Genomic DNA, 27,210 nt, shown 5'->3' with positions numbered 1-27,210 from the left:
GAAACTGGCCTGAGCAGGAAAGAGTGAGAGAAGCCAATGGAAGGGCCAGCACTGTTTACTCTGACCATGGGAAGCTTAAGAGCACAATTTTGCTGGGAACCAGATCCTGAAGCCTGGTGATGCTGCCACTGAGAATGCCCTACATGTGCAGATTCACATGAAAATAGGCAAGACTTTATCAAAATGAGCATTCTTAAAATCATGGGTCTGGATGGGTCGGTCATCTCATCCATCCCGATACACAGAGGCAGGTTTTACTGTATCCAAATCAGTCCTGATGGATGCCTATCCAGCATCTTCTTAAACCCATGCAGTGAAGGAGATCCTACAATTGCTGCAGTAGTTTAACTGCACTGACTTTTGGTAATTTTCCTTTGAGGTTTAACTTGAATCTGCCTCCTGTAGTTTAAAGCTATTGCTTCCTGTCCTACCCTTAGCAGCTAGATAGGATAATTGTACGCCATCCTTTTTATGGCAACATTTTACATATTTGAAACTCTTATCACATCATCCCTTCACCTGCCTTTCTTCAGATTAATTATTCTGAGCTCATTCAGCCATTCCTCACATGGCTTGATTGCCAAATCCCTGATCACACCTGTTGCTCTCTTTTATATTCTCTCCAGTTTCTCCACATCCTTCTTAAAATGTGGTGCCCAATAATGGACACAATATTTTATCTAGTTCCAACTTAACACCAGTAAGGATGTTAAGGAATATCACCTTACATATCTTGGATATGTTGTTTTTGCCAATGCAGCCCAAGGTGGTATATGCCTTTTTCACAAAAGCATCTCAGTGCTAACTCATAGTCATTTTGTGGTCCCCCACAACACCCAAATCCTCAGCTGTGCTCAGCTATCCCTCATTTTGTATCTGTTGAATTGGTTTGTCTGCTAGGTGAAGTACCTTACATTTGTCCTTGTTGGAGTTCATGTTATTGTTCATGACCTAATTCTCTGATTTATTGAGAGCATTTTGGATTTTCTATCCCAACCACATCTGTGTTGTTCGCAAATTTAATTACTGTATTCTCCAGTCATTTATTCAAATTGTTAATAAAAAGATTAATAGTATCGGACACAGAACATATCCCTGTGGTGTTAGGGTAGCTTGTTATGTTTAATGCTTTGAAGTTGCACCTGCTTATAGTATTGTTTATATTTAGCCTTATTTAATCATTGCTTAAGCTTTGTTCTTATTAACTTTTCATATTTTTATTAGCCTGCTTTGAGTTGTTTTTGTAGAGCTCATAGTGCTCATTATATTATATCTTTTCTTTTTTATCACTGTGAGAAGTTTTTTTAACATAACATAGCAATGGCCTTGTTATCAGCTCCAATTAACTGAACTTGGCACTAACCAGTGAATCAGAGGATGAAAGGATTGGATATATTAATGAAAGATGATAAGAGAGACCAATGGACAATGCCCAAAGTAAGATATCAGAAAAAGGCCAAATTAAGAGGTCTGCTTGTGATGGGTCTGTTAGACAAAGGAATATGCTGACGGGATAAAAGATGGACAGTATGCTGAGTGCCAAGAGACCAATCCACAAGCAAAGAGTCATCAAAGGAGTGAAGTTGAAGAAAAGCATAAAAGGGGGGAACAAGAAAGTTTGTCATCGTTGTTGTCATAAATCCAGCCTTCTACACCTGTCTGGACCATCCCAGCCCATGATGTACCCTTTGCTTCCAGGAACTGAGTGGCTGTCTTTTCTGAAGAGCAATGTAACATCTGGGATTGGGTGAGATTATTGTATTGAATGTTTTTTCTCTCTCTGAATACAGAAACTACTAAGATAATACTTGTTGTACTAATAAAGTTAGACTTTGACTTTAAGACACTGAGTTGTCTGCATTCATATTTCATGTTCCATTTAAGGGTTAATTGTGCTTTAATGATTCCCTAGTACTATCTGGGAGACAGGGATGCTCAGTGGGATCCCACTTAATGCTTCCTTCCAGTTTGATATTGATACATTCATTACTACTTGCTGCCTGTGGTCTTTCAATCAGTTATGTAGTCACCATGTGGCAGTTCTTTCTTTTCCAGTTTACTTCTGAGAATATCTTGTAGCACTGTGTTGAAGCCTTCCTACCAGAAACCCAAGAACGATGGTCATTCAAAGAGGGAATGCTCTCATGCCATCCCATGCTCTTATGTCCAACCCATACTAACTGTTGTAACTCAGATTTCAAATGCTCTTAACAAACTATTGACCAAGAATTAACTCCATCAATTACTGGATGGTAAATCTGAATAAATTCAATAGAATCACAATGTGGTCACAGACAATTCACCAAAAGAAATAATAGTAACATTTGAATCAACTATTACCAGCTATTTCCTCAGCTCTATTCATATTATCATATCTTAGCTGGAAACAGGTTCATTTGTGTGGAAACAAGGGATTGTTGCTAGGGGAGCAAGCGATCTTGAATGTTCATCCTGACTATGTAGTTTGGGTTATCTGGATGAAGCATTTCCAGGCTTTTCTGGTTGCACTTCCCCTTTCTGCAGAAGGCTGCTGTCACAGGGGTGAATTTTGCCTGACAGATAACAAGAATCAGCTTTCAACTCAGCACAGTGTAAAAGCATCCCACTATCCTATTTTAAGTGTAAAAGCAACCAGTTCATTAGGGAAGTTGCTCTCTTGTGTTCCTTTTATGCAGTTTCTACAGTTCAAAGCTATATGCACTGATAAAATATACATCCTTTCTTTCATCATGGAATTGTTCCTTTTTTCTTTCCTCTTTTTTTAACCCTTTCCAAGCAGGGTGCTGTCTCAGGTGAAATTTCTGGCAGAACGTGCAGAAAAGGACTAAAGTTGTAGGGAATCCAACGCCTCAGAAGTTTCTTTTGTAGTAATGACATCAAGGACAGCTAAGCCACTAGCTAAAAGTCAGACATATGTTTTATTTGTTTACAAAAATAAATTACTCTAAAACCCAAAGTAAATATTAAGTCACCTAAGACACCATGGAGTGACTTAAGCAGCCAGTGGAATGAAAGTAGCATCTTGCCACTAACAATATGCCTCTATCTGGATTCTAAATTCTGATTACATGGATATTTTTTAAAGAAAAGAAATAATGGTTTGCTGAACCATATGGTGGGTATAAGCACCTTTAGAGAACAGGAGCGGAGAGAATCTGATTTCACTCAGTCTGGAAATATTTATGGTCTGTCAGAATATTGCCATTGGTTTCTGATCTACCATGTTTCTGTTTAAACTTTCTCAATGCTCTGATATAGGGACAAAGTAAAAATGCATCAGTCCTCCAGATTTACAATTTTTGTGCCCAGTTTGCACACACAGGGAAGATACTGGGAAATACTACTCCATGGTGTAAAGAGACACATGGGCGTAAGGGGGAGCTGACACAACACAAGCTCCTCATGAAAACTGGGACAAAGGTATTACAAAGTGTACAACTAAGATAAGCCTGCATGTCATTACCATGACCATAGGAGGGCATCTTTAACAGATAATCTACCTATTTTCCATCAGCAGAAGAGGGGCACAGAGGAGATCATTACACTTGAGCCTCTCTTACTACAGTGAGAGGTATCACACTCTAGGAAACTCCTTTCTGTGATGGTCCTTAGGTTAGCGCTTTTGTTCACCCTTTTTCCTCCAACTAATCCCTGATCTCTTTCCCTGGAAGCAGCAACTACCATACTTCATAATCACAGTGGCCATATGTTGCTTTTATACTCTCCTGTGGTTCCTATGGAGTAAAAATTGCCTACATCTTCCCTACCACGGAGCTTCTTGTATGTAGAGATTGGTGCTGGAGCCGGAAGAGAACTGGAGTGAGCTAAAAGAATTGAAAAGCTGTAGCTGTTTTCTCTCTTTCTAATGCACTGGGTAGATCATGACTGTAGTAGAGAAACTGGCTCACTGCTGTCCAGGTCTGCCCATAACACAGGATCACAAAAAAACCAGCACTACAAAAAGCAAGCAAGTCAACTGCCCGATGCAGTGGGACTATACTGGGGTCAGAAAATAGATGCATCATTGATTCACTGTCACACTTCCATATGTTATGAGAAATTGACTGTCACTATATGTCAGCGCATTTTCAGAAAAAAATTCCCTTGAACGTTTGTTCCTCAGGGGGTTTAGAATGGAGGGTGTTTTTAAAAAAAGTAGACTTTTTCCCTCTTTTTATCATGTAGCATCCCACATATCTAACTAAGAATGCATCAGAAGGGCCCCATATTGCCTGGGCCATAAGTTACTTGATGTTTATTAGCTTATCTGCAAGAGAAGGTCTCCTTACTAGAGCTGGTTCCGGTAGTCTGTTCTTCACTCTGGTTGGGTTCAGATGGTCTCTCTGGTCACATACAATGCACAGCATTGATTAGGTGCAGCTACAGATGTCCGGGACGTCTGTAGCTGACATTTGCCAGTACTAACATTAGGTTATAATTATACAGGTGGAGGAGCATCATGTTACTCACAACTATTCAAGTTTCATTTTGTAGCACTCAGAATGTTGCCTCTAATAAAATCAGGAGCCAATGAAATGCATGCAAAGGCAAGGGACACTACTTAGCTGGAAGAGATACAGCAACCATTCATAGTGAGGTGGGGTATGCTTCCAGCGCCTCCATATCCCACACTGAAATTCTGAAAGGGGCCTTTGTCTTAAAGGCCAAACTTGGGAAGGGTAACAGAAAGCTTCTGAAAGCAGTAAGAATCTTAAGGACAACCCTGGTGACAATACTACAGCAAAGAATATAACTGAATGTGCAAAGCAACTCATGGTTTACCTGCATTAGAAGCCGAAGAGGTTTTCCAGTCTTCTGCTCAAGGACTCTGAACTTCACACCAGCTGAAAACAAAAGCAACAAAACAACCTGTGACGGAAGAGAACAACCCCCATTCTCTTCTCAGCACAATTATTGAGCAGAGATTTTCTAAAAATGACACAAGAAATCAAGCATGGGAGTCAGTCGACAAGAACCAAATGACAAAGGAACTGCAAAGATCTTTATTAGTCCCTAACATTCTGTCAAAACAGGGGGAAGGCCCATCCTCTGCTATCAAGGGGCAGAAAACTCTGCTACTAATCACTTTTCATATGGTTGCTCAGTACTGTAGCAATGAAGTTTGGCACCCGGGACAAAGCCTGCAGTGGCAGTCCGCCCTTGCCCTACACAGATCAGGGGGGCGACGACAACACAGAGTGGCAGGAGCTGCCCTCCCTTCGTCCCCGTGCCCCACCCCCCAAGCAAGCCACTCACAGCTCTGTCCTGCACCCTGCCCTGGCTGGGCAGCATCTGTTGGTGCCCCTTGGCTTTGGTGCCTGGGGTGGTTGCCCCACTCGCCCCCACCTTGCTACGGCGCTGTGGTTGCTGTTCATGTGCTAGACTCCCTTCTGCTTTTAGCTTAAGTGAGGGAAGGGCTGGGATGGTCATTGACACAGAGGCATTTGAGTAAATTCAAAGCAATCAATGATTACTGATAAGAATTAATCCATTCAGGTATTTTCAACATGCTACTGACCACTGCTACCACCATCCAGTCTCTCACTTCTTTATCCCCATCAAGCCTAACTAAGTTCCCTAGGAAATCAAAGTTAAATGGGAAAGATTTTGGATTTGAGGTATGATATACTGTAAATAAACAACATTTTACTAATATTCTAAACTGGGAGAATACTTTATATTTAGAGGGGGACAGATTCCCTTGATGATGCAATATGTTACAGCAGAGTGAAAGTTCTTTAAAGAACTTTCCTCTACCAACCAGGATCATTTCAGTTTTGGCTAGGTTCAGCTCTATCCTGCCATCCAGTTATTTTTGTCAGTCACTGAAGAAAGCTAGAAAAAAAGTGTTTATGTATGAAATAAGAGAGATGCAGAGTGTCATCTGAATACTAAAGGTCATGTTGCAAGATCAGCTCCACTAGCAGTTTCATACAGATGGTGAAAATGAGGGGATAAGGTTGAGTCTTGTGGGCCTTGGCAAATCTGGGCTCTGGACTAGGAGAAAAAGGACCAGTTACTTGCAAGGACTTGCTGAGAGGAAGCAACTAATCATTTCAAGGCCTGTTCTTCACGCAGGCAACTTCTTTGAGACAGGACAGCAACAATCAAAAAACATTAAATGCTGAAGAGAATTCCTGCAGGCCAAACAAGGATGTACTATCTAGGTGAAGATACAGGAGGAGATTGCTCACTTGAACAAGTACCATCTTCTAGGAATTCTGGCCCCACAGTCTCTTATCACAAATACTAGTTAACATTGTCTCTGAACTGAAAATTTTAATTAAGATCCTAAGCCATTAACAAATATATGAAGGGCTTAAGTTACAAATACATTCATTTATAAATTAACACTATTATTTATAGACTGTTTGAGAGCTTTGAGCACTTAACTTTATATGAAGAGTAAAAATGCGCAGTAAGTTCCAGATTGTTATAACAGAAATATCCTAAACCATCTTCTCGATTAACCTGGCAAGATTAGAGTTCAGGGTTCTGTGCTCCCTGTGCTTCATTTATATTATTACTAACATAAGACAAATCAGAATATGCTTGTACTTCTTTGTTTGACTTTATGCAACGCGTTAATCATTAATTATATTCTAGTAGATATTGGAGCCCCAGTAGGCTAGGTCAGTGGTTCTCAACTCTTTTAGACTCAAGGCACCTCTTGTTAGGCTCAAGATACCTCTCAGAAAATGCCATTTCTTAGTTTTTACTCTTTTTTTATTACAGAAAAATAACAGACCACCTCTTTTGTTGCAAAAGAACTCAGAAAGACAACAACAAGTCAGAATGTTTTTGACACTACAGATTCCTGGTTAAAATCTCTGAATTTATGTTGGGAATCATGTGTAGGTGTTTGCACATCTCTCAGTGCTAATCTCATGGCATCCTGGCCATGAGAATTACTAGGCTAGTTACAAAAAGTCATGGGCTAAATACAGACATTGGATTTATGATACATTATAACCTGCCTAACATCTGATACCCCAGGTAACCTGTCTACTATTTACCAGCTATATTCTCAACACTAGGTCTACATTCCCCTTCTCCGCACACTGGTCTCTCACCCGTTAACTGGCTCAATTTACATTTTCACTGACAGGCTTTCTTGCATGCATACTGGCCTCTGGCTTCTATTCCATCCAGGAAGAGCACAGACCAACTGCAAACACTTCCTCAGCCTGTCGAAGGGTGTTTGTACCTGAAAGCTTGCAAAAAAGAATTTTTCCAACTATTTTAAATGGTCTAATAAAGTGGCCTCCAATCTTTTTAAGTAGGAGATCACCTTTGGCATTTAAAAGCAACCCAAGATGTATCATGAGCCGCTGCCGCCACCCCACCCAGCAGGTAAGTCTGTGGGGAGGGATGGGGCAGATCAAGGCAGAGGGAGAAAAAATTATTTGGGAGCATGCCTCCCCAGCAGATAAGTCCCACCCAGTCGGGGCCCCACTCAACTTACCCCTGCTCCTGCCTCTGCGGCACTGTCCCTCACAGTAGGGACCTTGATCTAGCCCCCACACCTTCCTTCCCCCATGGACTGACCTGCAGGCTGTGGTGCATGCATTCATGCATGCAGGCACTCCCTCCACCCCAGCCTCGGATCAACTCCAAGAGGCTCTGAGATCTACACGAGGCTCCGAGATCTACCAGTGGAATGAGACCTACTGGTTGGTGACCACTGGTCTAATAAAAGATATCAAATTTCCAAAAACAACCTAAGCTAGTTAAAGAATCACAAAGAGTCTGCAATAAAGAGTATAAAAGAAAATAGATGTACAGAAAAGTTAACTAACTTGTTGGAAGTCAAACTCTAATGACTGAGCTAAGTTGCCTGAACCCCAGTGCAGTGCCTGATTTACTGCATTATACCATTCCAAGAGCAAAACTCTACATCCAGAACAAAACAGGCAGACCCCATTCCAAGATAACTTTTTCCAGTTGGCTAGCCTCTGCTTGGTGTACACAGCTCTTGGGTGGAGAACTACAGATTTGATATGTTTTCAAAATTTTATAAAAAACATATTATTCCACGTATATGTGGATGGACCATTATTCATCTATGCTTACTTAGACATCATGAATACGAGTGTTCTCTCACTTCAGAGTCTGAGCCAAGGAAATCAGAGGCCAGATGCCAGGACTGCACTGAACTGTAGTTAAAAAGTGCACTAAACCCTTCCTGATAGGAAAGCAATACATACAAGGCAGTGGAACCACTTTGACAACAGTTCCAGAACTAACTGATCAGGAACCTACAGCAAAAGAGCAATACTATTGGGACGATATCTTTTGCAGGCCATTACTCTGTAATTGGTAACAGAAAAGCAGCAGCAAGGAAACAAATGAGTGGTGTGCAGTTTCATAGTTGTTAGGGGCTGGAAGGGACCTTACAGATCATCGGGTCCAGCCTCCCTGGACATGTGCAGGAAAGATTTCTTGAAGGGCTATCCTTCCTTTAAGCTGATTTGACCTTTTCTTTTCTCTTCTCAGATAAAATGTTCTTCTGACCTGAGTCAGAGATGACCTCTCAAAATGTCTTGCCTGAAGAGAAGGTCTGATGCATTTTCCTGTTTCCTCAGTTAGAAGACATCATGGTTGGTATTGCACTGTTTTTTTAAACCACTCACAGCAAGATTTCATTCTAATCAATTACCTGACATCTATTGGGACAGCTGTCTTTAGCTGGATTTCCTGGCATCCAAAGACAGTTCCTAAAAAGTTAAGTTCCTGCAAGCAAATGCATGGAGACCTGCTGAAGGCAGGCACTGAAAAGCAACATAATCAGTAGAATTCCTCATCTCTTCACTCCCAAAACCTGGCATATTTCCAAAGAGACTAACAGACATAGCCGCTATCAGTTGCCTCAGGCTTCCTTTTCAGTTCATGATTGGCCTTGACTTGGTGATGACCAAGCTCTTTCACTCTATGTTTCTTGCATCTGGAATTCCCTGATTCACAGTCATACAGGAGCTTATGGTTTAGCCCTTCTTGATTTGCAACGGTTTATCTACAATTAATTTCAGCTAAACCCACTTCAGTATTACCCTTAATTCCAGTCCCAAAAATGATTGTCAACCATGGCATGGCAGAAAGTAATTTTGAAATGGTCACAGGCTAATCTGAAAGGAGGGATGCTTATTTGTTACTTACCCAAAGTTCTCTGGTTCTGAAACTAAACTGGACATTTCAGCTCAGTTCTTTAATTAATATAAATCAGCAAAGCTCCACAAAAGTTCACCAAGTTATGTCAATTTACACTGAAGACACAGCCCTTCTGAATATATGAATATAGGTCTGGGAAGGGGCCCCCAGGCTATCAAGTCCAGTCCTTTGTGCTCTAGACAGACAATTCCCAGGGACTCCCCAAAATCACTACTTCAAACCTCATACACAACTAAAAAGTACAATATAACTGAAACATCAAGAGCACCCTATAACACGCAATATGTAAAAGCAGGGGAATGAGGGCAGTGTCAATGCCCTGTCACTGCAATGACAGGGAAGCAGATCATTAATATATGATCAAAAGATCCTAGAAATAGGACTATGCCACATGCTATGGAGGAAAACAAAATCGCCCATGGTCCATGCCTATAGGACTTAAGGAAAACATTCCTTTCTGATGCCAAATCTGAATGAAAACAAGATCTTCTAGCCAGGAACCCATGTATTTTTAAGTCTCAGAAGGACCATCAGTGCCCTCTAGTCAAAAAGCCTTGGCCAAGGTGTGGCCAACATCCCAGTGCTTCAGAGGAACATAACCTCATACCTATTCCCTGCTCCCAAGCTAATAACATTAATGAAAGGAAAAAAATCCTTTTTGGCCCCTACTGGTGATCAACAAAAACCCTGGAACATGGGATTATCTGCATAATCCCCAACATACTACAAGAAATTTACCTCTGTATCCCAACTGGAGATTACAAATACACTATTTTACCTATCATGCAAACTGACTGTTGAGATAGGACTCCTTGTTTTCTCATACCACTCCTTCCATAAACTTTTCCTGGTCAATCTTAGAGTGATTCAGGTTCTTTGCCCTACAACTTCGCTCAGAAAACCATTCCAAAACATCATTTCTCTGACAGGTAGAAACCTTCTTATAATTTCTGACCTACATTTATAGCTACCCATTTATGTATACCCATTTTGTAGCTCTTTTTTCTGTTCCTCCTCTTTCCTTAGTATTCATGCCATGAATGTACTTGTAAAGGGTGATCATATCCCCTTTCATCCTCTATTTTGTTAAAATAAAAAAGAACAGGTTCTCAAGGTGTTCTTCTATCCTGTTTTCAAGCCAAGAACAGATGGCAGAAAATTAAAATAAAATTTCCCCCACAATTTAGCAACAACTTAGAATTCCAGAGGATTTGAGGTTGCTAGCAGATCCTGTTAAGCTGACCCAGTAGGTCAGTAGGTAAAAACAGCTAACCCAATTTAAAAGTTGTCTGGGAGAACAGTACTTTCTGCTGCAATATGCTTTGCTATACTGCTTCTGATTCTGCTTTAGCATCACATTACTTTCCACTGACTTTATTATCCAGTATCTTAAGATAACTGTTTAGTAGCACTGACAACTGCATAGCTTTTGTGTTGGGAACCCTGAGTGTCTTGCAGGCATGAATGGCTGGGGGGGCACCATGGTGGTGAGCAGCAAGCAGCAGTGAGGGGGGGTGGTAACTGCCTGCAGAAGCTGGTGGTGGCTTTGGTGGCAGCCAATCTCGGGGGAGGCGTGTGCTCCTCCCTATGCATTGCCTATGCTTTCAGGTAATTTTTACTTTTCAGTACAAAAAGCTATCCCAATATCAGATCAAACCCCTAACAACACCCCTGTGAATACAAGTGTGAGAGCTCTTGCCAGTTTTCAGATGTGGTACCTACCTGCAAGTCGGTAAGATCTGCAGAGCCGAAGCAAGATTGAATAAAGGGGCAGAGAGTCAATGAGGTCCACTAGCAGATGGATCAGGCCTTGCACAACCACCACAAGCAGACGGAGCTATAAAGAAACAGTTTGACAGGCACGATGAAGATGAGCAAACAGGCTTACACTCTCAGAAACAATTAGTGATGTTGGCAGCCTAAATTTGTGGGCACTCAGCTTAAAACAGAGTTTTTTAGAGTTGATTTCTGGATAGAGTGAGCTCTGAGAATCAGACTCCTTGACAATCTTGGTCTAAATCTATAATAATAATCAAGGTGCTTGTGGCTGCATAGACTCTGTCCTTCAAAAGCATGAGATATATTCTACTTTTGTGCCATTGAAAATAGTGGAATGCAATATTAAAGACAGAGGTGAGGAATTAGACTTCCACTTTTAAGAAATTCCATCACTTACCAGCTGTGGTTAATAGATGCAAAACCATGTATCCCTTGCAGTGAATAAAACTAGCTTGCTTCTAACTGAAAAATCCCTTTATAGAGCATTTAAACTTCCCCTAATTCAAGCACTCTCCATTGTTGTACTACTTTTTATAGTTTTTTCTGTCAAACTTTTTGGAGACCTATACTATTTTTATCCTGCTCCTTTCAAATAAGATGTTAAAGTTATGTGAAGGTTACAGGCTTTAGTGGGAAACTTTGCATCCAAGCCTCAAATGGTACTGGCTGGATTGGGAAATGAGTCCAACTTTTCCACCAAAGTCTGGCTAAGTAAGTATTAATGAAATAGGTTAATTTCCAGATGGAAAAGTTCTGGATCAAACCAGAAGGGCAGTCACCCCAGGAAGTGGGAGGGAAAGATTAAAAATGACTCCAGGGAAAAGACAGTAGAATAGATTGTCCCAATGACTTTGATTTTCTGGGAATTTCCTTCAGAGAAAGGCAAGTATGCGTCCTGAATTCCATCTGCTCGGTGCATGTCAGCTGTATGAGAACCCTTCCCAGGACAGTCTTATGATTATCGTATTTGTATATGGATGTGAACGGACAAGTGTATATTTCACTTACATAGATAAGATGTGACCATCTCTAAAGGCTGAATCTTACCAGCGTAAACACCAAGTAATACAGTGCAGTGGTGGGTAAAAGAAACAGCAGGATCGTAAATAGCAAAGTGCCAATAAACAACTGGGGAAAAAGAAATAATAAGCAAATGTTATTAACAGTACAAGACATGTAAAGATTAGGAAATGTTTAGATTACAGAGACAGGAGGTTCACAACACTTATCCCAACACACTACTTCTAAGTCCATATTGCTAGTGAATAAGACATTTTTACCCTGAATAAGTAACGTCCCTCAATAATGACCCCTTTTGTAAGGTTCCATTTCTCAACATGCAATATGGGTAAATACATTGCATCCTATCAGCATATGACTCCCTGATAGACTACTCCAGGGTTCTATTTTTTTTTTAGAACCCAACTTTTCAGTTGATACAAATCAGCAGAGCTGCAGCAGAAGTCACAGAGCAATACTGATTTGTGCCATCTAAGGATCACATTCTTAATCTGAGATTACATTTTCCAAAACGGGAAATCCAGGGATCACCATTTCTGCAGAAACAGAACATGACCATGGTGTATTGCAAGAGAAAATACCTGGAGAGCCCTTCTTCAAAGGGAGATCAATGCCACAGTTTTATGCATGTAAGCAGAGATGTACCATAACCCACCCCAACCAACAATTTTTTAATGGATTTTTTTCCCCAGTACACCCTCCTTTCTCACATCACTGCTGTTGCTTAGCAAGGCCTTTTTGTGTTAGTATATCAGAAAGTCTTTTAAGGTCTGTGCCTTAAAAAGCTGTTCCCACCTGAGCCAATGACAAACCCCCACTGGTTTCAACAGCAGCAGAATTAGTTTTTTTACATGCCAAACACATTCTTATTATCCATGTGCAAAGAGAAAGAACCCTAAAATAGTGGAATATCTCTGATACTGCTGCTCTTCCTCTCCTGTCCTGGTGGGGTTGTCCCAGTATGAGTGTAAGAGGCCTAAGTTTGTCTGTTGCAATTTGCTGAAGATGAGCTGCTCTCATAAGTTACCAAATAGTGCTTCAGCAGAAATTAAAAAGACAAGGTCAGGAGCTGCATTGAAGCTACTCATCCTGCCAGTCTATGGTATTTATCACTTCACCTGCAATTCTCATCTCAAAGCAACTGAAACTATTAAATAACAAATTCTTATACTTGGCCCCATTTGAGTGATACTTTTTTATGATATTTTTGAAATAAGGAGAGAACAGATTGGCTCTGTGTAACTTTCCCATTGTTTCTTTAGCACTGCAGTTTGAAAGGTAGATTGCACTGCTTCACAAAATGTGTTCAACATCCTGGTGAAAAAGCGTAGGCCAACCTCCAACTGAATGTGAAATAAATAGGGTCTTTTAATAGGAACACAAAGAAGTGTGTTACTATGGCAACACTGCTGGGCACCACTTACTTGGTATATTATTTAAATTGCCTCCCTCCTCCGTATCTCCTTCCCTACCCATGTTCTGAGGGGCACCAAGTATCTTCAACTCCCATGCAAGTCACTAGGGCTCCTGGCAGGTGCTCAGTACCTCCCAGGATCAGGATCCTTTAATATACTGAAAAATAATTATAGCAACCAACAGCCCTGAATCTCAGGGCTGTGTTCCAGTGTCTCTGAAATGGGACTTTGGTCCTGAATCTGAAAAATGAAACCTGAAATGGCTGCCCTCCCCCATCTCCGATGTCCCCTCACTGCCAGGCACTATCCTAAGGACCTGCTGAGAAGACAAAGTCTGGTGCTATCTGAATATAACTATATTGCTTCCAGAGGTAGCCAGGGGGCAATTAGCCCAGCCACAGCACTGCATCAAAGCAGATACACCAATCAGAAGCAGAAGTGGTATAGACAACTTCTGGTTCTGGAGGTCTGTGGAGTATCCAGGACTGTATACTGGATTTGCAGTATAGAAGAAGAGTCCAAAATTGCGCTTGAGGAGCCAAACAGGCAATGTGCCAAGATCTGTACTTAATTTGGATGCCCTGGAGCAGCCTGTGGACTGCACCCTGACTTTAAATGAGGCAGGATCACGCCATGCTGCAGACTTTGCAGAGTATAATACAGCACTTGCTTGATGCTTTGCCACTACCTGGTCCAAGTCATAGGAGCAGGAATCCACCCGCTGTCGCAGGACATTCCACTTCTTCCCACGGAATAAGCGCCAGAGAGATGACAACCCATAAATCTTCAGGCAGTAGAGCCTGTGCAAAGAGGAGGGACACCATGAATTAGAACCAAGATCTCCTGAGCCACAACAGAAACAGTTGCTATCACTCTCCACGCTGTCAGTTGAGCAGGGCACTAAATTGCTAAAGTTATGTAAACCGAAGGAAGCAAAAAAAGAAAAAAGAACAATGAGGATAAAACAAAATATTGAATAACTGCTTGATCAATGGCACCATCCAGCCTGTGCACTGAATGAGGAAGGGGCCCTGTGGGAAAAGAGCAGCATGTGATCATGTAATTAAAGACCATGATAATGCAGATACACAAGGGGGCACACACAACCTTAATTCTGGCATTCTCTTACTTTTGATTGCTTGATGTTGTGACCTCAATTTTCCTTTAATGTAGATTTTCATGTGAAACTGGTTGACTTTGAGAAGCAATGTACACAGCTTGATGTCATTTTCCCATCTTATCTGTGCCTGTCTATATCTAACCCAATAACTTTGGAATGTTTGATCAGTTCCAAAATTTCAAGGAATGTTCTGGGTATAAATGTCTAGATTTGGGGAAAAACTAGAGAACTGAAATGAGGGATACATGGAGCCTCTACAACTTATTTAGCAAACCACAGCTTCAAGCGTCTCTCTAATTGTTTACAGATCAAGCAATCTGTTGATGGCACCTATTACCATTGCATCTCACCTCTCCTCATCTATTCAATGTTGATACTATGACACTCAGAATAATCTACCAGACCAATTATGAGGGTGTAGGGAACTCTGGAGTGGGAAGGAGGAATGGGGCCACAGACTCTTGCTTGAGAGGAAGGGAGGTGCAGAGAGATCCCCGTGCACAGTGGAGAGATTGGCAGAAAGAGAATAAGCATTGCACCTTTGGCACATGGGGGAAGTTGGAGGACACAAAGAACCCCAGGTGGGTGAAGGGGATTCCACCTGCCAGGGGAAGAGTTGTAGAGGAGCCATGAAATGGAAGGGGATGGAAAGGCATTGCAGAGGGTGCAGCCTGTGGGCTACAATGGAGGTGTGTCCAGGGTTCAGCCTGCAGAAGCCCACAGAGTGTGTGACATCCTAGTTAAAATATATGATCAACTAAAACTCTAAACCACTATTGTGAAAGTAGTGGTGAATTGTCTTACACAACAAAGGAAGTCAGCTGGAAGGATCACCAACAGCTTAACAAGATTTGCATAAAGCTGCCAAGGTAGGGAGGCTCAGTTCAGCACAGTAACCCACAGTGTCCCCAAGACAAGTCTAGCCTTGTGGCCTTACATCCCAGCTGCTTCAACCAGTGCAGACTTGCCTCTTTCCTCTGACTAATAATACACCTGCCCACTCCCATGCACTCAAGCATGCATACCTAATACTGCACCTGCCACACCTTCACAGTCTATCTGTATACACATGCCTGCTTTCATTTGCATGTCAATGTAGTGAATTCACTTTAAAATTAGGACTCTGAATTCTGCATTGCCTTGATTAGCAAATGTAACACTAATGCAGCATACAGCTGTTGCAATACCCACCCCCCTCCGTTGCATGAATTGAGGCTTCTGTGGCAATTTAATGGTTGTGAGAGTTTTATGCTCACTTATCATTTCTCCTTTCCCCCTAAGGAGTGTCCTGTGAAGCTGGACAAGTTTGCTGTGCTTCAGGCATAGGTAGCTATGCTTCTAACAAGGACACTTGAACCCTGCAGACTGCCATTCTAAAGCACATAAATTAGAAGTGAACAATATAAAAACTGCTTCTATTCTCTCTCCCTCCCCTATCCTGACCTTCTTACTGAAGGGAAAGTCCCTTATCTGCTCTACAGCCTGAAAGATGAATTTCCAGTAAAAAAGCTCTGTGGATGAGATTCCTGCTAGGCAGGATTGCTATGAATCCTAAACCCTCTGCTTACAGCATTCCTCTATACATCTAAACTACGGTATTCCCTGTGACATCTACCTGTCTGCTCTGAAGTTCACTCAGTTCTACTCAATGTACTTTACTTTTCCCCTCCTCACCACTCCAGGGAGGGGAGAGTGGCATCTCTAGTGATTATCAGGCAGAAGATTTCTTGTTCATCCCCTCAGCATGCTGTCTTCTCTGTCAGGACTGCTATTCCCTGTTGCACTTTATGATCCAAAGGATGCACCCATATTAATGCAAAGCATCAGCAAAAACATGCTTTGTTTTGAATTCGTTTCGCAAGAATAACTCTGACACACTCAATATAGAATGCGACAAACAAGCCTCTCTCTCTTACACGCCCTTGCCTGCTCAGCTCACACCCGCTTTTCTGTGACTGTAAAGTGCAGGTGGCCCTCTAGTGGGGCAAGGGGTGTAACACAGAAGTCATTCACCATCATTCGGGCAATCTGAAAGGTGCAACTGAAACTCTAGATAGATTACTCCAAACAGATGCAAATCTCTGCCGCAAAGGAGAGGCAGTGCATTTCTGGAAGCACATTAAAAATGAGGTATTTCCTTGCACCTCCTCACCCCCCAGCCACTGGGAGCTGGGAAAAGGCAGGAAGAGGCAAAAATCAAAGACTCTTGGAAAATTTGCTCTCTTTTATTCATCCACTATGGGTAATTTTACTTTTCTAACCAACTGCTCAGAGTGAATAGACAATTAGCTGTTACATAGTTAATATCCCACAGGGTTCCCACATAGCTCTGACAGATATTTCTGTATATTCAGACTCAGTCATTTGGATATAATGTAATTGGCCAAATTCATCTGTGGTTTAAAAAGTCAATAGGATCCCACCAAGGACTAACTGGGCGCAACATGATTTTGGGGATGGGCATATCTGATGGTGCAAACAAATCACATTCACCCACCTGGCTCCATAGACATAGAAGCAGTAGATATGGAAGGTCAGGAGTGCAATTATGTCGGAGAGGATGGAAAGAGCCACAGTCAAACCTAGACAGGCTGACAGGCCAACATACCAGAGGATCATCTCAATGAAGGGGGACATCAGGTGGATGTAGCCTAGTGGAAATTGGAAAGAATTACACTGTACAAGAGGTATTTCACCACTTGCTGGAGCCTCTAGAGAGAAAATTCTTGATGGCCTAGTCAGCCTCTCCCCCTCCCGGTCCCTCCAAGAATGTTGCTTCAGAGATCAAAGCCAAGATGACATGAAAGTAAAAATGGGAAGTGCTTTTAGATTGCCACCTTCCAATTACAATGATTGGCACTTCCCACCCTTTTAACTCTTAATTCCCTTTGCCCTGGTGTAGCAGGTGTAGAGAAGCTTGGGGACATCCGCTTACCCTGTGCAAAGGTGGCCATCTTACTCCCATATGTGGCTGACATTGTTGGCTAGATTTTCTGTTTGCTATCCACTGGGATAAATTTTTCAGGCACATGCTAATCCTTACTGATACACGTTCATCCAGCTCTCCTACCTCAACAGAAACCATCACAAAGCAGTTGCTACAAAATAATGAAGTCTATGCAATATATTTAGTAGCATGAAACCTCTTTGACCATTATTCAAGGTGGAGCAAAAAACAAGGCTGTGCTTGATTCATTAACAGTTAGTCACAGTTGCTAAGCTTTGTCCTACATGACTATTTCCCACATGCACATATTTGTTTATCACTAGCGAGATTCTATTTCAAGATACAGATGCATTCATGACAAGTTTAAAAAGGCCATGCACTGAACTGAAGTCAGCTACAGGATGGATTCTGCATTTCAAGCCCAAAAATAAGGTTCCCCACCCCCATCCTGTCCAGCTACCCTTTATAGGGCAAAGATGAAGCAGCTCTGGAATCTTCTTTTGGACACAGGCCATAACTGGTGCCAAATTAATTAATTTCACTGTGCCCTTTAATTTTTGCCAAGTACCAAATCTATGCACTTTACTTATTTCACATAGCTTCCCTGTGTGGAACCTGGAACCCAATTTTGGTTTGAGTTCCCAAATCAGAAAGAATCACAAACCAGTATGTCCTTGCAATGACACACTTTGACTCAGATTTCTAGGACAACACAAGACACTAGGGAGAGAGCTGTGAAAAGGTTAGGATGAAAGGTTAAACAACCGTACTTACTAATCCAAAGGTGAATGTGGTACAGAAAGAACCGTCCCAGCACCTGGTCCAAAGCTCGGTTCATTTTTAAACCAGCTGGCACTCCCATTAGCCATTGCAGCAGGTCCTGGAGCTCTTTAGCAACATGCTGCCAACACAAGATGACAATCTTAGAGAGTGCAAAGTGGTTATACTGTACATAGGCAACACTTCAGATGCAACAAAAGCCTTTTCTCATCACTCCTGTACAATCTCTGAGGAAAAATACTGTCTCATGGATGCAAAAAACCCCTACATTAGCTATATTAGAAACAACATATGCAGCTTGATGAAGAGCGCCTTTCAGAACTTTTAGATAAACACCACACAGGCGCCCAATTCTCCTGAGTCAGAAATCAGATCACAGATGACACTTCTGACAATACCTTTGCAACGTAGGAGAGCAAACTGGGTGATTTTCAGTGCAGGCAGTGATACATTTTCACAGATGATCGAATACTCAAGAGTGAGGGGGAAATGTAACTTTTTGAGTAAAATTTATGCAAATAAGCTTGGATTTTCAAAAGGAGCTGGAAGCTATAGCTTCGTTAACAAAAAGGTATGCTTTTTTTACCATAAAATAACTAATGCATGTTAGCTATCCCACTGTAAAAAGCACAGCAGAGACAAGGTGCATTAGTTGTATGGCAAGGTAAACAGACAAGGTCATCCACAACCTACAGGGCTGATTTTGCCTAACTACGTTGTGGCAAACATTACAAGTCCTTTGCTTCCATGTAGGATTTCCTAGCCAGCTAATTATCTCTTCTAAAAAGCACCTTGATGTCAGTAATTTCAAAGTAATAATTTTCTATGCATAACAGACGCACAATATGTTTAGTTTAGTGGCACAGTTGCAAGCTACATTTTCAACATGAGCAATGTTTTGTTTCACAATAGGATAGACTGTACATCACATTGATTTTCTCTGCCCCTGCATCCCTTAAAATATCTTATTGCAAGCTAGGTCTGGCTTGTACCAGTGAATTTTGCCCTTGTTGTGGAGAGACACGTGCTAGATACTTTATAAATAGATCTCTTTTAATATTTAAAGAGTTAGAGCTGTAGTTCAGCAAAAGGATTTTTTAGTTTAATTAAATATTTAAATGTTTGAGAGCAGTCCTTGAGCAAGGTCATTGTCAGCATGGAATATTTCTGAAGCCCTTTGATGGCTACAGTTTAGAGTTATATTCTGACTAAGGCGCAACACTCCTATAAGGTACCATTGGGTATTGCTGCTTTTGAAGGTGAGGGCTTTCAAAGCAAGGCCCCAGGATGTAGTGTTTTGTGGTTATTTTGCTGATGGATGCTTTAGAACTGATCAACAGAAAGAAAAAACAGACTTAGGAGATGACCTAAGAATCCAGTCCTCTTGCTGTAGTCATTAATACTGTATGTTTTTCACATTAATTGAGGAAACAAAGTGAATTACATGGAAGTCATTTCATTAAGGGGCTGTGGGAACATCACCAACCTAGAGTGAGAAGCTGAAGTGGTTAAGATCAGATCACAGTGGAATCACTGTCTTGTTTAATTGCAGCCCATTTGTTTTTCTCAATACTTAGAGGTTTTGTTGGGGATGCAAGATCAAAGGAAAATGACACAGGAGGCAACAGGGCCCCATTGGGATATCTCAAGAAACCCAGAGCAAATCAGAGCTGCTCAAAAAGCACTGTCTACCAGATATATGTTGGTACAATGCCTACTATAAAAAGGGCTCAGGCTTCTATGCTTGACCCTCATAGAAGCCCCAGAATAGCAATTTTCAAAATAATGTCGTTCACTCCTTGTTTTGCTTCTGAATTAGCATGGAAGTTATTTTAAATGTCTGGCTTGGGGTGTAACCAATTATCACTAATATAGCTCCAGAAGTCTTTGTGGAGTTATACCCTGCACAGGATCAGTGACAGATAATTAACCGGTTTCTTCCCCACAAAGCATAGAGGTTAGAGGCTTATATAAAACTGATATTGAGGGATCCAGTTTTCACAACCACAATACTGCATAGAAAACATACGGGCTTAGGTGTGCTTCTCTTTAAGGCAGAGAAGTGAGGAACTTAGTGTAGATTTGTTGTGAGAAGACAGAATCAGGAGCTGCCATCAGGGAAACGTGGGCTGAGCAAAGGGAGTAGAAATGAGTGTAGGAGACACAAAATAGATAAAGAAGGTTATTTGTGTTCACCACTCTATGTTCTGACAGCTGACTCTAAAACTGGCCCTTCACTCTGCACACTGCTACTCCCCAGGTGTCTCTGAATCACATCTGCTTCATTTACTGATAAAAGCAACTTGTTATTAGAGTCAGCACAGCACTGCCAGTCAAGCTGTGAAAGAGGGAGCTGGAGCCACTGATGGCTTTTTGCCACAGCAACAATTGCCAGTTAAGTGCTGATTTAAGGATCATTATCACTGGGGTGATGAATGATGGGGACAGAACACAGCTTGATTCTCACATAAGCAGGTGGAGCTTGGAGTGTTGGCAATTGGAAAATGAGAAAATGACTTCCCTGTTATTGTTTTGTCCTAAAACTAAGGCTTGTGAAAAGGGAAGAAAGTTTTGATAAGTCCTGTAAAGTCTAACCCAGATAGATTCCAAATAGCATACATAAGAGGAGACGAGTAGCAAAACATGTTGGCACTTCCAGAAGAGAGAGGCAAGGGCAAGAAGAGTCTTGTTATGAAGGTAAATATCAAGAGACAGCAAGAAAAACATCACACTCCTTCTCACATAGTTAAAAGCTTTTTGATATAACACTGAGGTGATTGTTTTTTCTAAAGCAAAGCACTGTAGAAAAGAGATTAAAGAATCTTATTTTTACTTTCCAACATACTAATGCAAGAAGCCCAGAGGCCAATGCCATTAGCAGATCTGGTGCACGTATCAGAACTAGAATAGCACAGAACACTGGGGGAAGAAAGTCATTATACAAAAATTGTGAAAGTTTCTCTCAAATGTGGCAAACTTCCCCCAGTCTGAGAAAGTTTCAGTGATGGGGATAATGTGTACCAGATGGAGATGCAGCAGCAGAGAGAATCCCACTGCAAAATGGCTATGAAGAGATTTTATTGTTGAAATGGGAAATGAAATGATGTTGGTTAGCACCACATGTGCTGAAGTCACCAGGGAGGCATTTCCCTGGACGGTGCAGACCTGCATCTTTTACGTGCACTTCAGGTCTGATACAAAGACCACTGAAGTCAATGAAAAGGCTGCCATTGAATTATGGACCCAATCTAATGCCTGGTAAGTAGAAGAACTAAACAGTAAGAAACCAGTGCGTAGAAACTGTAAGTAGCATGAAGTTGCACAAACAGTGATGGAGATACCCAGGGATGGATCCCAGGGTAGGAGGGGGTGGGGTGCAATTTCACTCCTCCTTGATTCCTGGTGTACCCAAAGTTTAAGACCAACTGTCTGGAAGTGGCAGCAGCATTTCTATTCAGGCAGCAGTGAGGAAGTCACCTGACTTCATGGCTCATTATAATCTACCTGATTCCATTTAAATTCTTCATTCCACAGCTGTTAACAACCATTTCTCCTTTTTTAATGGTCTTAAGGTTCCACTAACTAAATTGTTCTTTTTCTGCAATTCTACTATTTTTTAGCTGCTCCTGGTAATATAGCTCTTATTATACAACCCTGAAAGCTGTTTTTAACTCTAGCTAGAAACATTAACTCAGGTGTGGAAATAACCTTCTGTGAAATATTGACTACACTGTCAAGATGCTCAAGAAGGCTTGATTTTTTTTTATGAATCTGAAAGAGATGTACATTTAATTCTAATGGCTACAGGACTAAAGAAACAACATCTTTGTATTATTGTTGCCTACTTTGTTGTGTTTTTAATACATAATGTATGATACAACAAATGAATGCACATTCCAATAAAGTTATATTTATATCTTGCTTCAATTTTAAACTGAATAATAAATCCCTAGCCCTCTAGCATGTTAGTAAAGCTTCTATTTTCTTTTTATGTGGAGAAAAATGTGTGTTGAGTTATAAAACATGATGCACCACACCATTTTCTCTCCTCTTTTCAAAAATTTAGATCTGCCAATGGAAATACCTACAGAGCAACACCTTGGAAAAGCAAGGGACAAATCAAATTGCTAGGAAAGTTCACTGAAGTGAACATCACTCTCTGTTTCAAAGGCATTAAAGACTACTTTTGTAGAGAGTCAGGAAGAAGTAACAGATATTACAGCCTGCAGGCGGGAGAGAATGATTTATCTGCATGACTGAAAGAATGATAAATTCTTATAGCCTGGCCATTCAGGAAAAGTGATATGGTCCAACACATTTCAAGTACAGTCCATCTGCCGATGACACTGGGCAGATGGAATTCTTTTCAAATCCACCTGTGCATGTGGAAACCTAGCCAGAATTCATCTTACTCTCGGACTTGCAAATAAATAAGATTTCAGAAAGCTGAGCAATTAAGGGCAGCACTAGAGGACAAATGAACTTCCAGCTAAAAACTTTTTCAGAATGTTTCAAAAAACTTCAGATGAGTAATTTAAAAAAAGATTTGGAGGATATACCTCACATTAACCTTACAGTCAAAGCATACATTAGCAGGGTACAGATGTACTCTAATTATTATCATCCTCTTTTCCTTTTCTCACCAGTCTGGCCAAAGAAATGACTGAAACTAAAGCCACCCTTGAAAGTTTGACTCAGCAAAGTAGTACTGTGTAAGTAGCCCTGCTAATCTACAACCACAGATATGTGTAACTTGTATGGTAGGAGAACAATAGACACTTTACTTGCTGTGTCTAGGTTCTATGGAAAATGTGTAGAAAGAAGATCCCTGGAATGCTGCCCATGGTGCCCATTATGGTGTTAGATTATAGAACCTAGCAAATGGATCAGCAATAGGAGAGATGCAAGTTTCTCCCAATAAAGAGAAGAGAAGGAGAAAACAAATTGCTAGAATTCCCCACAAGGCAAACTAAAATACCTTTCCATTTAGAAGCTGAAAATACAAACTGAAGACTCCTGAGAAGAGCCATGAAGACATAGATGGCAAGAGCCATTCCTCTTTCCCAGACACAAAGGAAAAGGGGCTTACACTGTGCAACTTTATCAAAACCTCCATCACCTGCTGACATGTCTGAGTCAAAATGACAGACCACACCCATATTGAGATACAGCATCATAGCCTCAATGTTGCAACTCAAGATCTGGCTGCACTCACTATATTTTCTTGTAGAGATCATGCTCCTGAATGTAATATGCATCCTGGTTTTTACAGACAGCTTGAAGAAAAAAAAAAGACAGGTCGCCAACTAATACAGTGTGCAGGGTCTGGGGCCATGTGCTGGGTCCAATCAAGGGCTGCATACCAAGTCTGGCCATGGCATGAACCTATGCACTGGCCCAATCCAGCTCACCAGGTTTAGGGCCATGTGTTGGCTCTGACCCGGCATGCTGGGTCCAGGGCTGTGCACTGAGTCTGGCTGCAACCAGACCCTGTGTATTGATTTTATCCAGTGCACAGGGTCTAAGGGTGTTCACTGGATCTGATGCCATGTGCTGGATCGGGGCCAGATCCCATGTGTTGGATCTGGGGCCATGTGTCAAATTTGGCACATGCAGGCCCAATCCAGTGCGCCAGTCCAGCCACAGCCAGATTCTATGCGTTGCCTTGAGCTGGTGCACAGGCCTCATCATCTGGCCTAGGGGCTCCCCACTGGTCTGGAAATTTGGCAGCTGGAGAGCGGTGGCAGTATTAATTGCCATTAATTGCAATTAATGCTACTACTTCTCCCCCACGGCCAAGTTTCTGGATGCATGGGGATCTACATTTCTTGCATATAATGTGCACTTAAATTTCTCCTAGCTGGTTTGGGGAGAAAAGTGCATGTTTATTTGAGAAAATATGGTACTGTATTTTTCAATTTCCTACAACACCACTAGGGTTTACCATATGTTTGGGTTTTCCTGGGTATGTCCTCTTTTTCAACCCTCTGATCTCTGTCTGGCAGATTTTTTGAAATCTAAACCAAGGTCTGGGATTTTGTTCCACTCCACTGGTGATTGGAGGCAGCAGGTGCACGTGCATCTTCGTGTGGACACACATATAGCTGGCATGCAGCCTAGCAGGGTCATGGAAGCAGCCCTGGCAGCTGGATGCAGGTAAGTCTGTGGGGGGTGGGGGTTGGAGGGCCAGGGCTTGGGGACTGTCCAGGGGGCTGGATGTGTGTGCACGTCAGGGGTGTGTGGAGGGGATGGGTGTGTGAGGGAGGGCAGGTGCCTGCTGGCACTGGGGGAAGCTGTCCAAGTGCTGGGGCTGTGGCAGGGCAGGGGTTTGGGACCTGCCCCTCCAGGGGGGAGGGATGGAGGCCCTTTGAGGACAGCATGGAGCTGCGTGGCTAGGTCAGCGGCACCAGGATCAGTGCCCTTGCTTGTGAGGCCAGGCCAGCCAGGAGATGCTGCCTGGGAGCACAGGAAACCCAGCTCAGGACAGAGGGTGCCACAGGCCTCCCCTCTTCCCTCCCACCCGTGCTGGGGCCAGACTCACTTGTCCACTGCCCACACAAATTGGAGCCACCACACTTCGGACCAGTCAGGACAGGGGCAGTTGGGGGCCCACTCCGGCAGAGCTGGGGGGGAAACAGGGGGCTGCAGGTCAGGAGCAAGGGGCACCAGCATGGCTCGGGGGAGGAGAGGGACTGTGGATTGGGAGTGAGGGGCACGGACAGGGCCAGAGGCCTGTAGGTCAGGAACGGGGGGCAGCAGCAGGGACAGGAGGCTGCAGATTGGGAGTGAGAGGTATTGGCAGGACCAGGGAGCTGTGGGTAGGGAGTGAGGTGTCCCCCTGACAGGTGTTCTCATTTTTGGAACTGGAAATTTGGTAACCCTAAATGTCAGTGGTTCTTTACTTACTGAAGGTGGAGCTCTTACAGAATAATTTATACATATACACATTCACACACAATTATATATGTATGTATTCCCTAGATCAGTGGCATTCAAGCTTTTGGCTCCACAGGTCAGATGAGTCGCACAGGGGTGGTGCATGGGCTGGATCAAACCTTGTGTGCAAGGATTAGGCCATGAGATCCAGAACTGTGCCCTCCCTGCCCCACACACAGGAGATTAGGCTCTGGGGGCCTGGCACCACCCCCTCCCACCCTCCACATGTTGGGATTGGATCCTGGGGGCCTAGTACTACCTCCCACCCACTGGGATTGGACCCTGGGGCCTGGCACTGCCCCCTGGAGGCTCTTCACACTGGGATTGGGTCCTGGGATCCAGCGCTGTCCCCATCCAACCCTGCATGCTGAGATTGGGCACCTCATTCAGAAATTACTATTCTTAATTTTTCTTAAACATTCTGGAAATGGGTCTGGAAATCTGGTGGCCACTGCCCCCCCACTGCCAAATTTCTGGACCTGGGAAGAGCTCCATGGGCTGGATGACATGACACCGTGGGCAGAATCTGGCCCATGGGCTGGAGGCTAAGCACCCCTGCTCTAGATGAAAGGATTGTTAAACAAGAGCTAACTCCTTAATAAAGTTTCCTGGATTGAAGGCATGGCAGGATGGCACATTAAAGACTTAACTCATTCTGAGAGACATAAGCTTTCATAGGAGACGGTTGATAAGTGAGCTAGTCTCCAGGGTCAGAATTATTTATCGTGCCCCTGGTACTATGGTTATATTGCAATTCCTATATGTATTTGAGTTACATTCAAAATATAAGATACCACACATCAGAAAACCAGGATGTTACAAGATATGATTGTCTTTAGGTAATTTATCCTAGGCAGTTAGGGCCTATAGTGGGTATAAGGGATGGAGTTAGAAAAAAAGCAGCACAGGAGATGGTAAGTTTTGCCAGTTTGCCATTAAGATGCTGAGTCTTTGAGAGGATTTCAGTTTTATGTACCCTAGAAAGTTACCACCTTCAAGTTCACCAACAAAATGTTCTTCTTGAGCAGAACTGCCTTGTCTCTTCAAACTTTTTTTCTCATCAGTCTAATGGTTTCTGGAACCTAACTGGGCTATTTTTTTCTTTTCTTCAGACGCCCCAGAAAAAACAACAACTTGACGGAACTTCCTCTTAACTCCATATTCAAAGTATCTAGCCTGATAAGGACTTCACTCTCCAGCCTCAGAGCTATTAACTGTGCTCATGATATAATTGCTATGCTGTAAGGAGGAAATACCTTCCAGTAAACACCTAATTAATATTAATTGGATACTAGGATGAGAGCTATGCTTTCTCTGATTAGCCTCAGTGGATTTGATATGAAGACTTAATTAGTTTGAGGAGACCTGATTTTTGTGACTTTACTCAGGGCTTCTTTTCTGTTCATGAACAGTTCCAGCCAGACTTACATCAGCTGCTGGGATGAGTGTGTCAGCAAGGTGGCCAATCCGATTCTTTCTGTACAACCAGGACATCAGCAGTATCCCCAGAGCCACGTCAGCAAGGAGAGAAACAAAGATGTTGGCTTTCCTGTGTTCCGGATAATGAGAAACAAAGACAGAGCAGAGGAAGAAGGCTGCTTACTGTTTCAGTAACAACAATCACCAGCTAAATTTACATAGCACCTTTCAGCAATGAAGGATACCAGGCACTTACCAAAGGTATAGGGAGGGATTTGTTTGCTATATTACTGCTATGCCGCAGTCTTTGATTAAATGCAGCAGTCTTTCTGAGCCAACAGTACTGAAAAATAATAGTAATAGTCTTTGTGTATATGTGTGTGGTATCCATACGTAAAAAACTGGAATGACATTATGGGAGGGTGAGATAGGCAGAATGTAAGCATTTAACTTGTGATTTCATGCTTTCACTTAGAGCAGTTATATAGATTGGAGGTCTTTCCAAAAGATATGCTTTCATTTAACTGCTTATACTTGGGTTAAATAGTTTTTACCTACAAAATAAGATAGACTAAACTCCCCCTCATGCAGGAATTTCTGAATAAAATTCCATGGCCTGGCTTGGG

General features: G+C 42.3%; 1 protein-coding gene and 1 long non-coding RNA gene across 4 annotated transcripts in view; one reads left to right on the top strand and one right to left on the bottom strand.

Annotated features, from left to right (window-relative positions):
* Nucleotides 1-27,210, bottom strand: part of PIGQ (phosphatidylinositol glycan anchor biosynthesis class Q) — a 61,194-nt gene that overhangs the window by 3,800 nt on the left and 30,184 nt on the right. For all 3 annotated transcript variants that reach the window (XM_019493062.2, XM_019493061.2, XM_014597442.3), the window contains exons 4-10: nt 26,594-26,714; nt 18,224-18,350; nt 17,000-17,153; nt 14,071-14,182; nt 11,995-12,075; nt 10,891-11,005; nt 4,783-4,844 (exon numbers count right to left, since the gene is read on the bottom strand). In XM_019493062.2, coding sequence (XP_019348607.1) covers nt 4,783-4,844; nt 10,891-11,005; nt 11,995-12,075; nt 14,071-14,182; nt 17,000-17,153; nt 18,224-18,350; nt 26,594-26,714 — 772 coding nt within the window. The remainder of the gene's footprint in view (nt 1-4,782; nt 4,845-10,890; nt 11,006-11,994; nt 12,076-14,070; nt 14,183-16,999; nt 17,154-18,223; nt 18,351-26,593; nt 26,715-27,210) is intronic.
* Nucleotides 1,246-26,594, top strand: LOC109284505 (uncharacterized). The gene is made up of 5 exons (XR_002091984.2): nt 1,246-1,747; nt 8,497-8,600; nt 22,876-22,941; nt 24,235-24,385; nt 26,278-26,594. It is a non-coding gene; the product is annotated as an uncharacterized LOC109284505 (long non-coding RNA).

Source organism: Alligator mississippiensis, chromosome 13 (assembly GCF_030867095.1).
Source record: "Alligator mississippiensis isolate rAllMis1 chromosome 13, rAllMis1, whole genome shotgun sequence".
NCBI lineage: Eukaryota > Metazoa > Chordata > Crocodylia > Alligatoridae > Alligator > Alligator mississippiensis.
The sequence above is the reverse complement of the archived record's forward strand: the minus strand, read 5'-3'. Positions and strand labels throughout refer to the sequence as shown.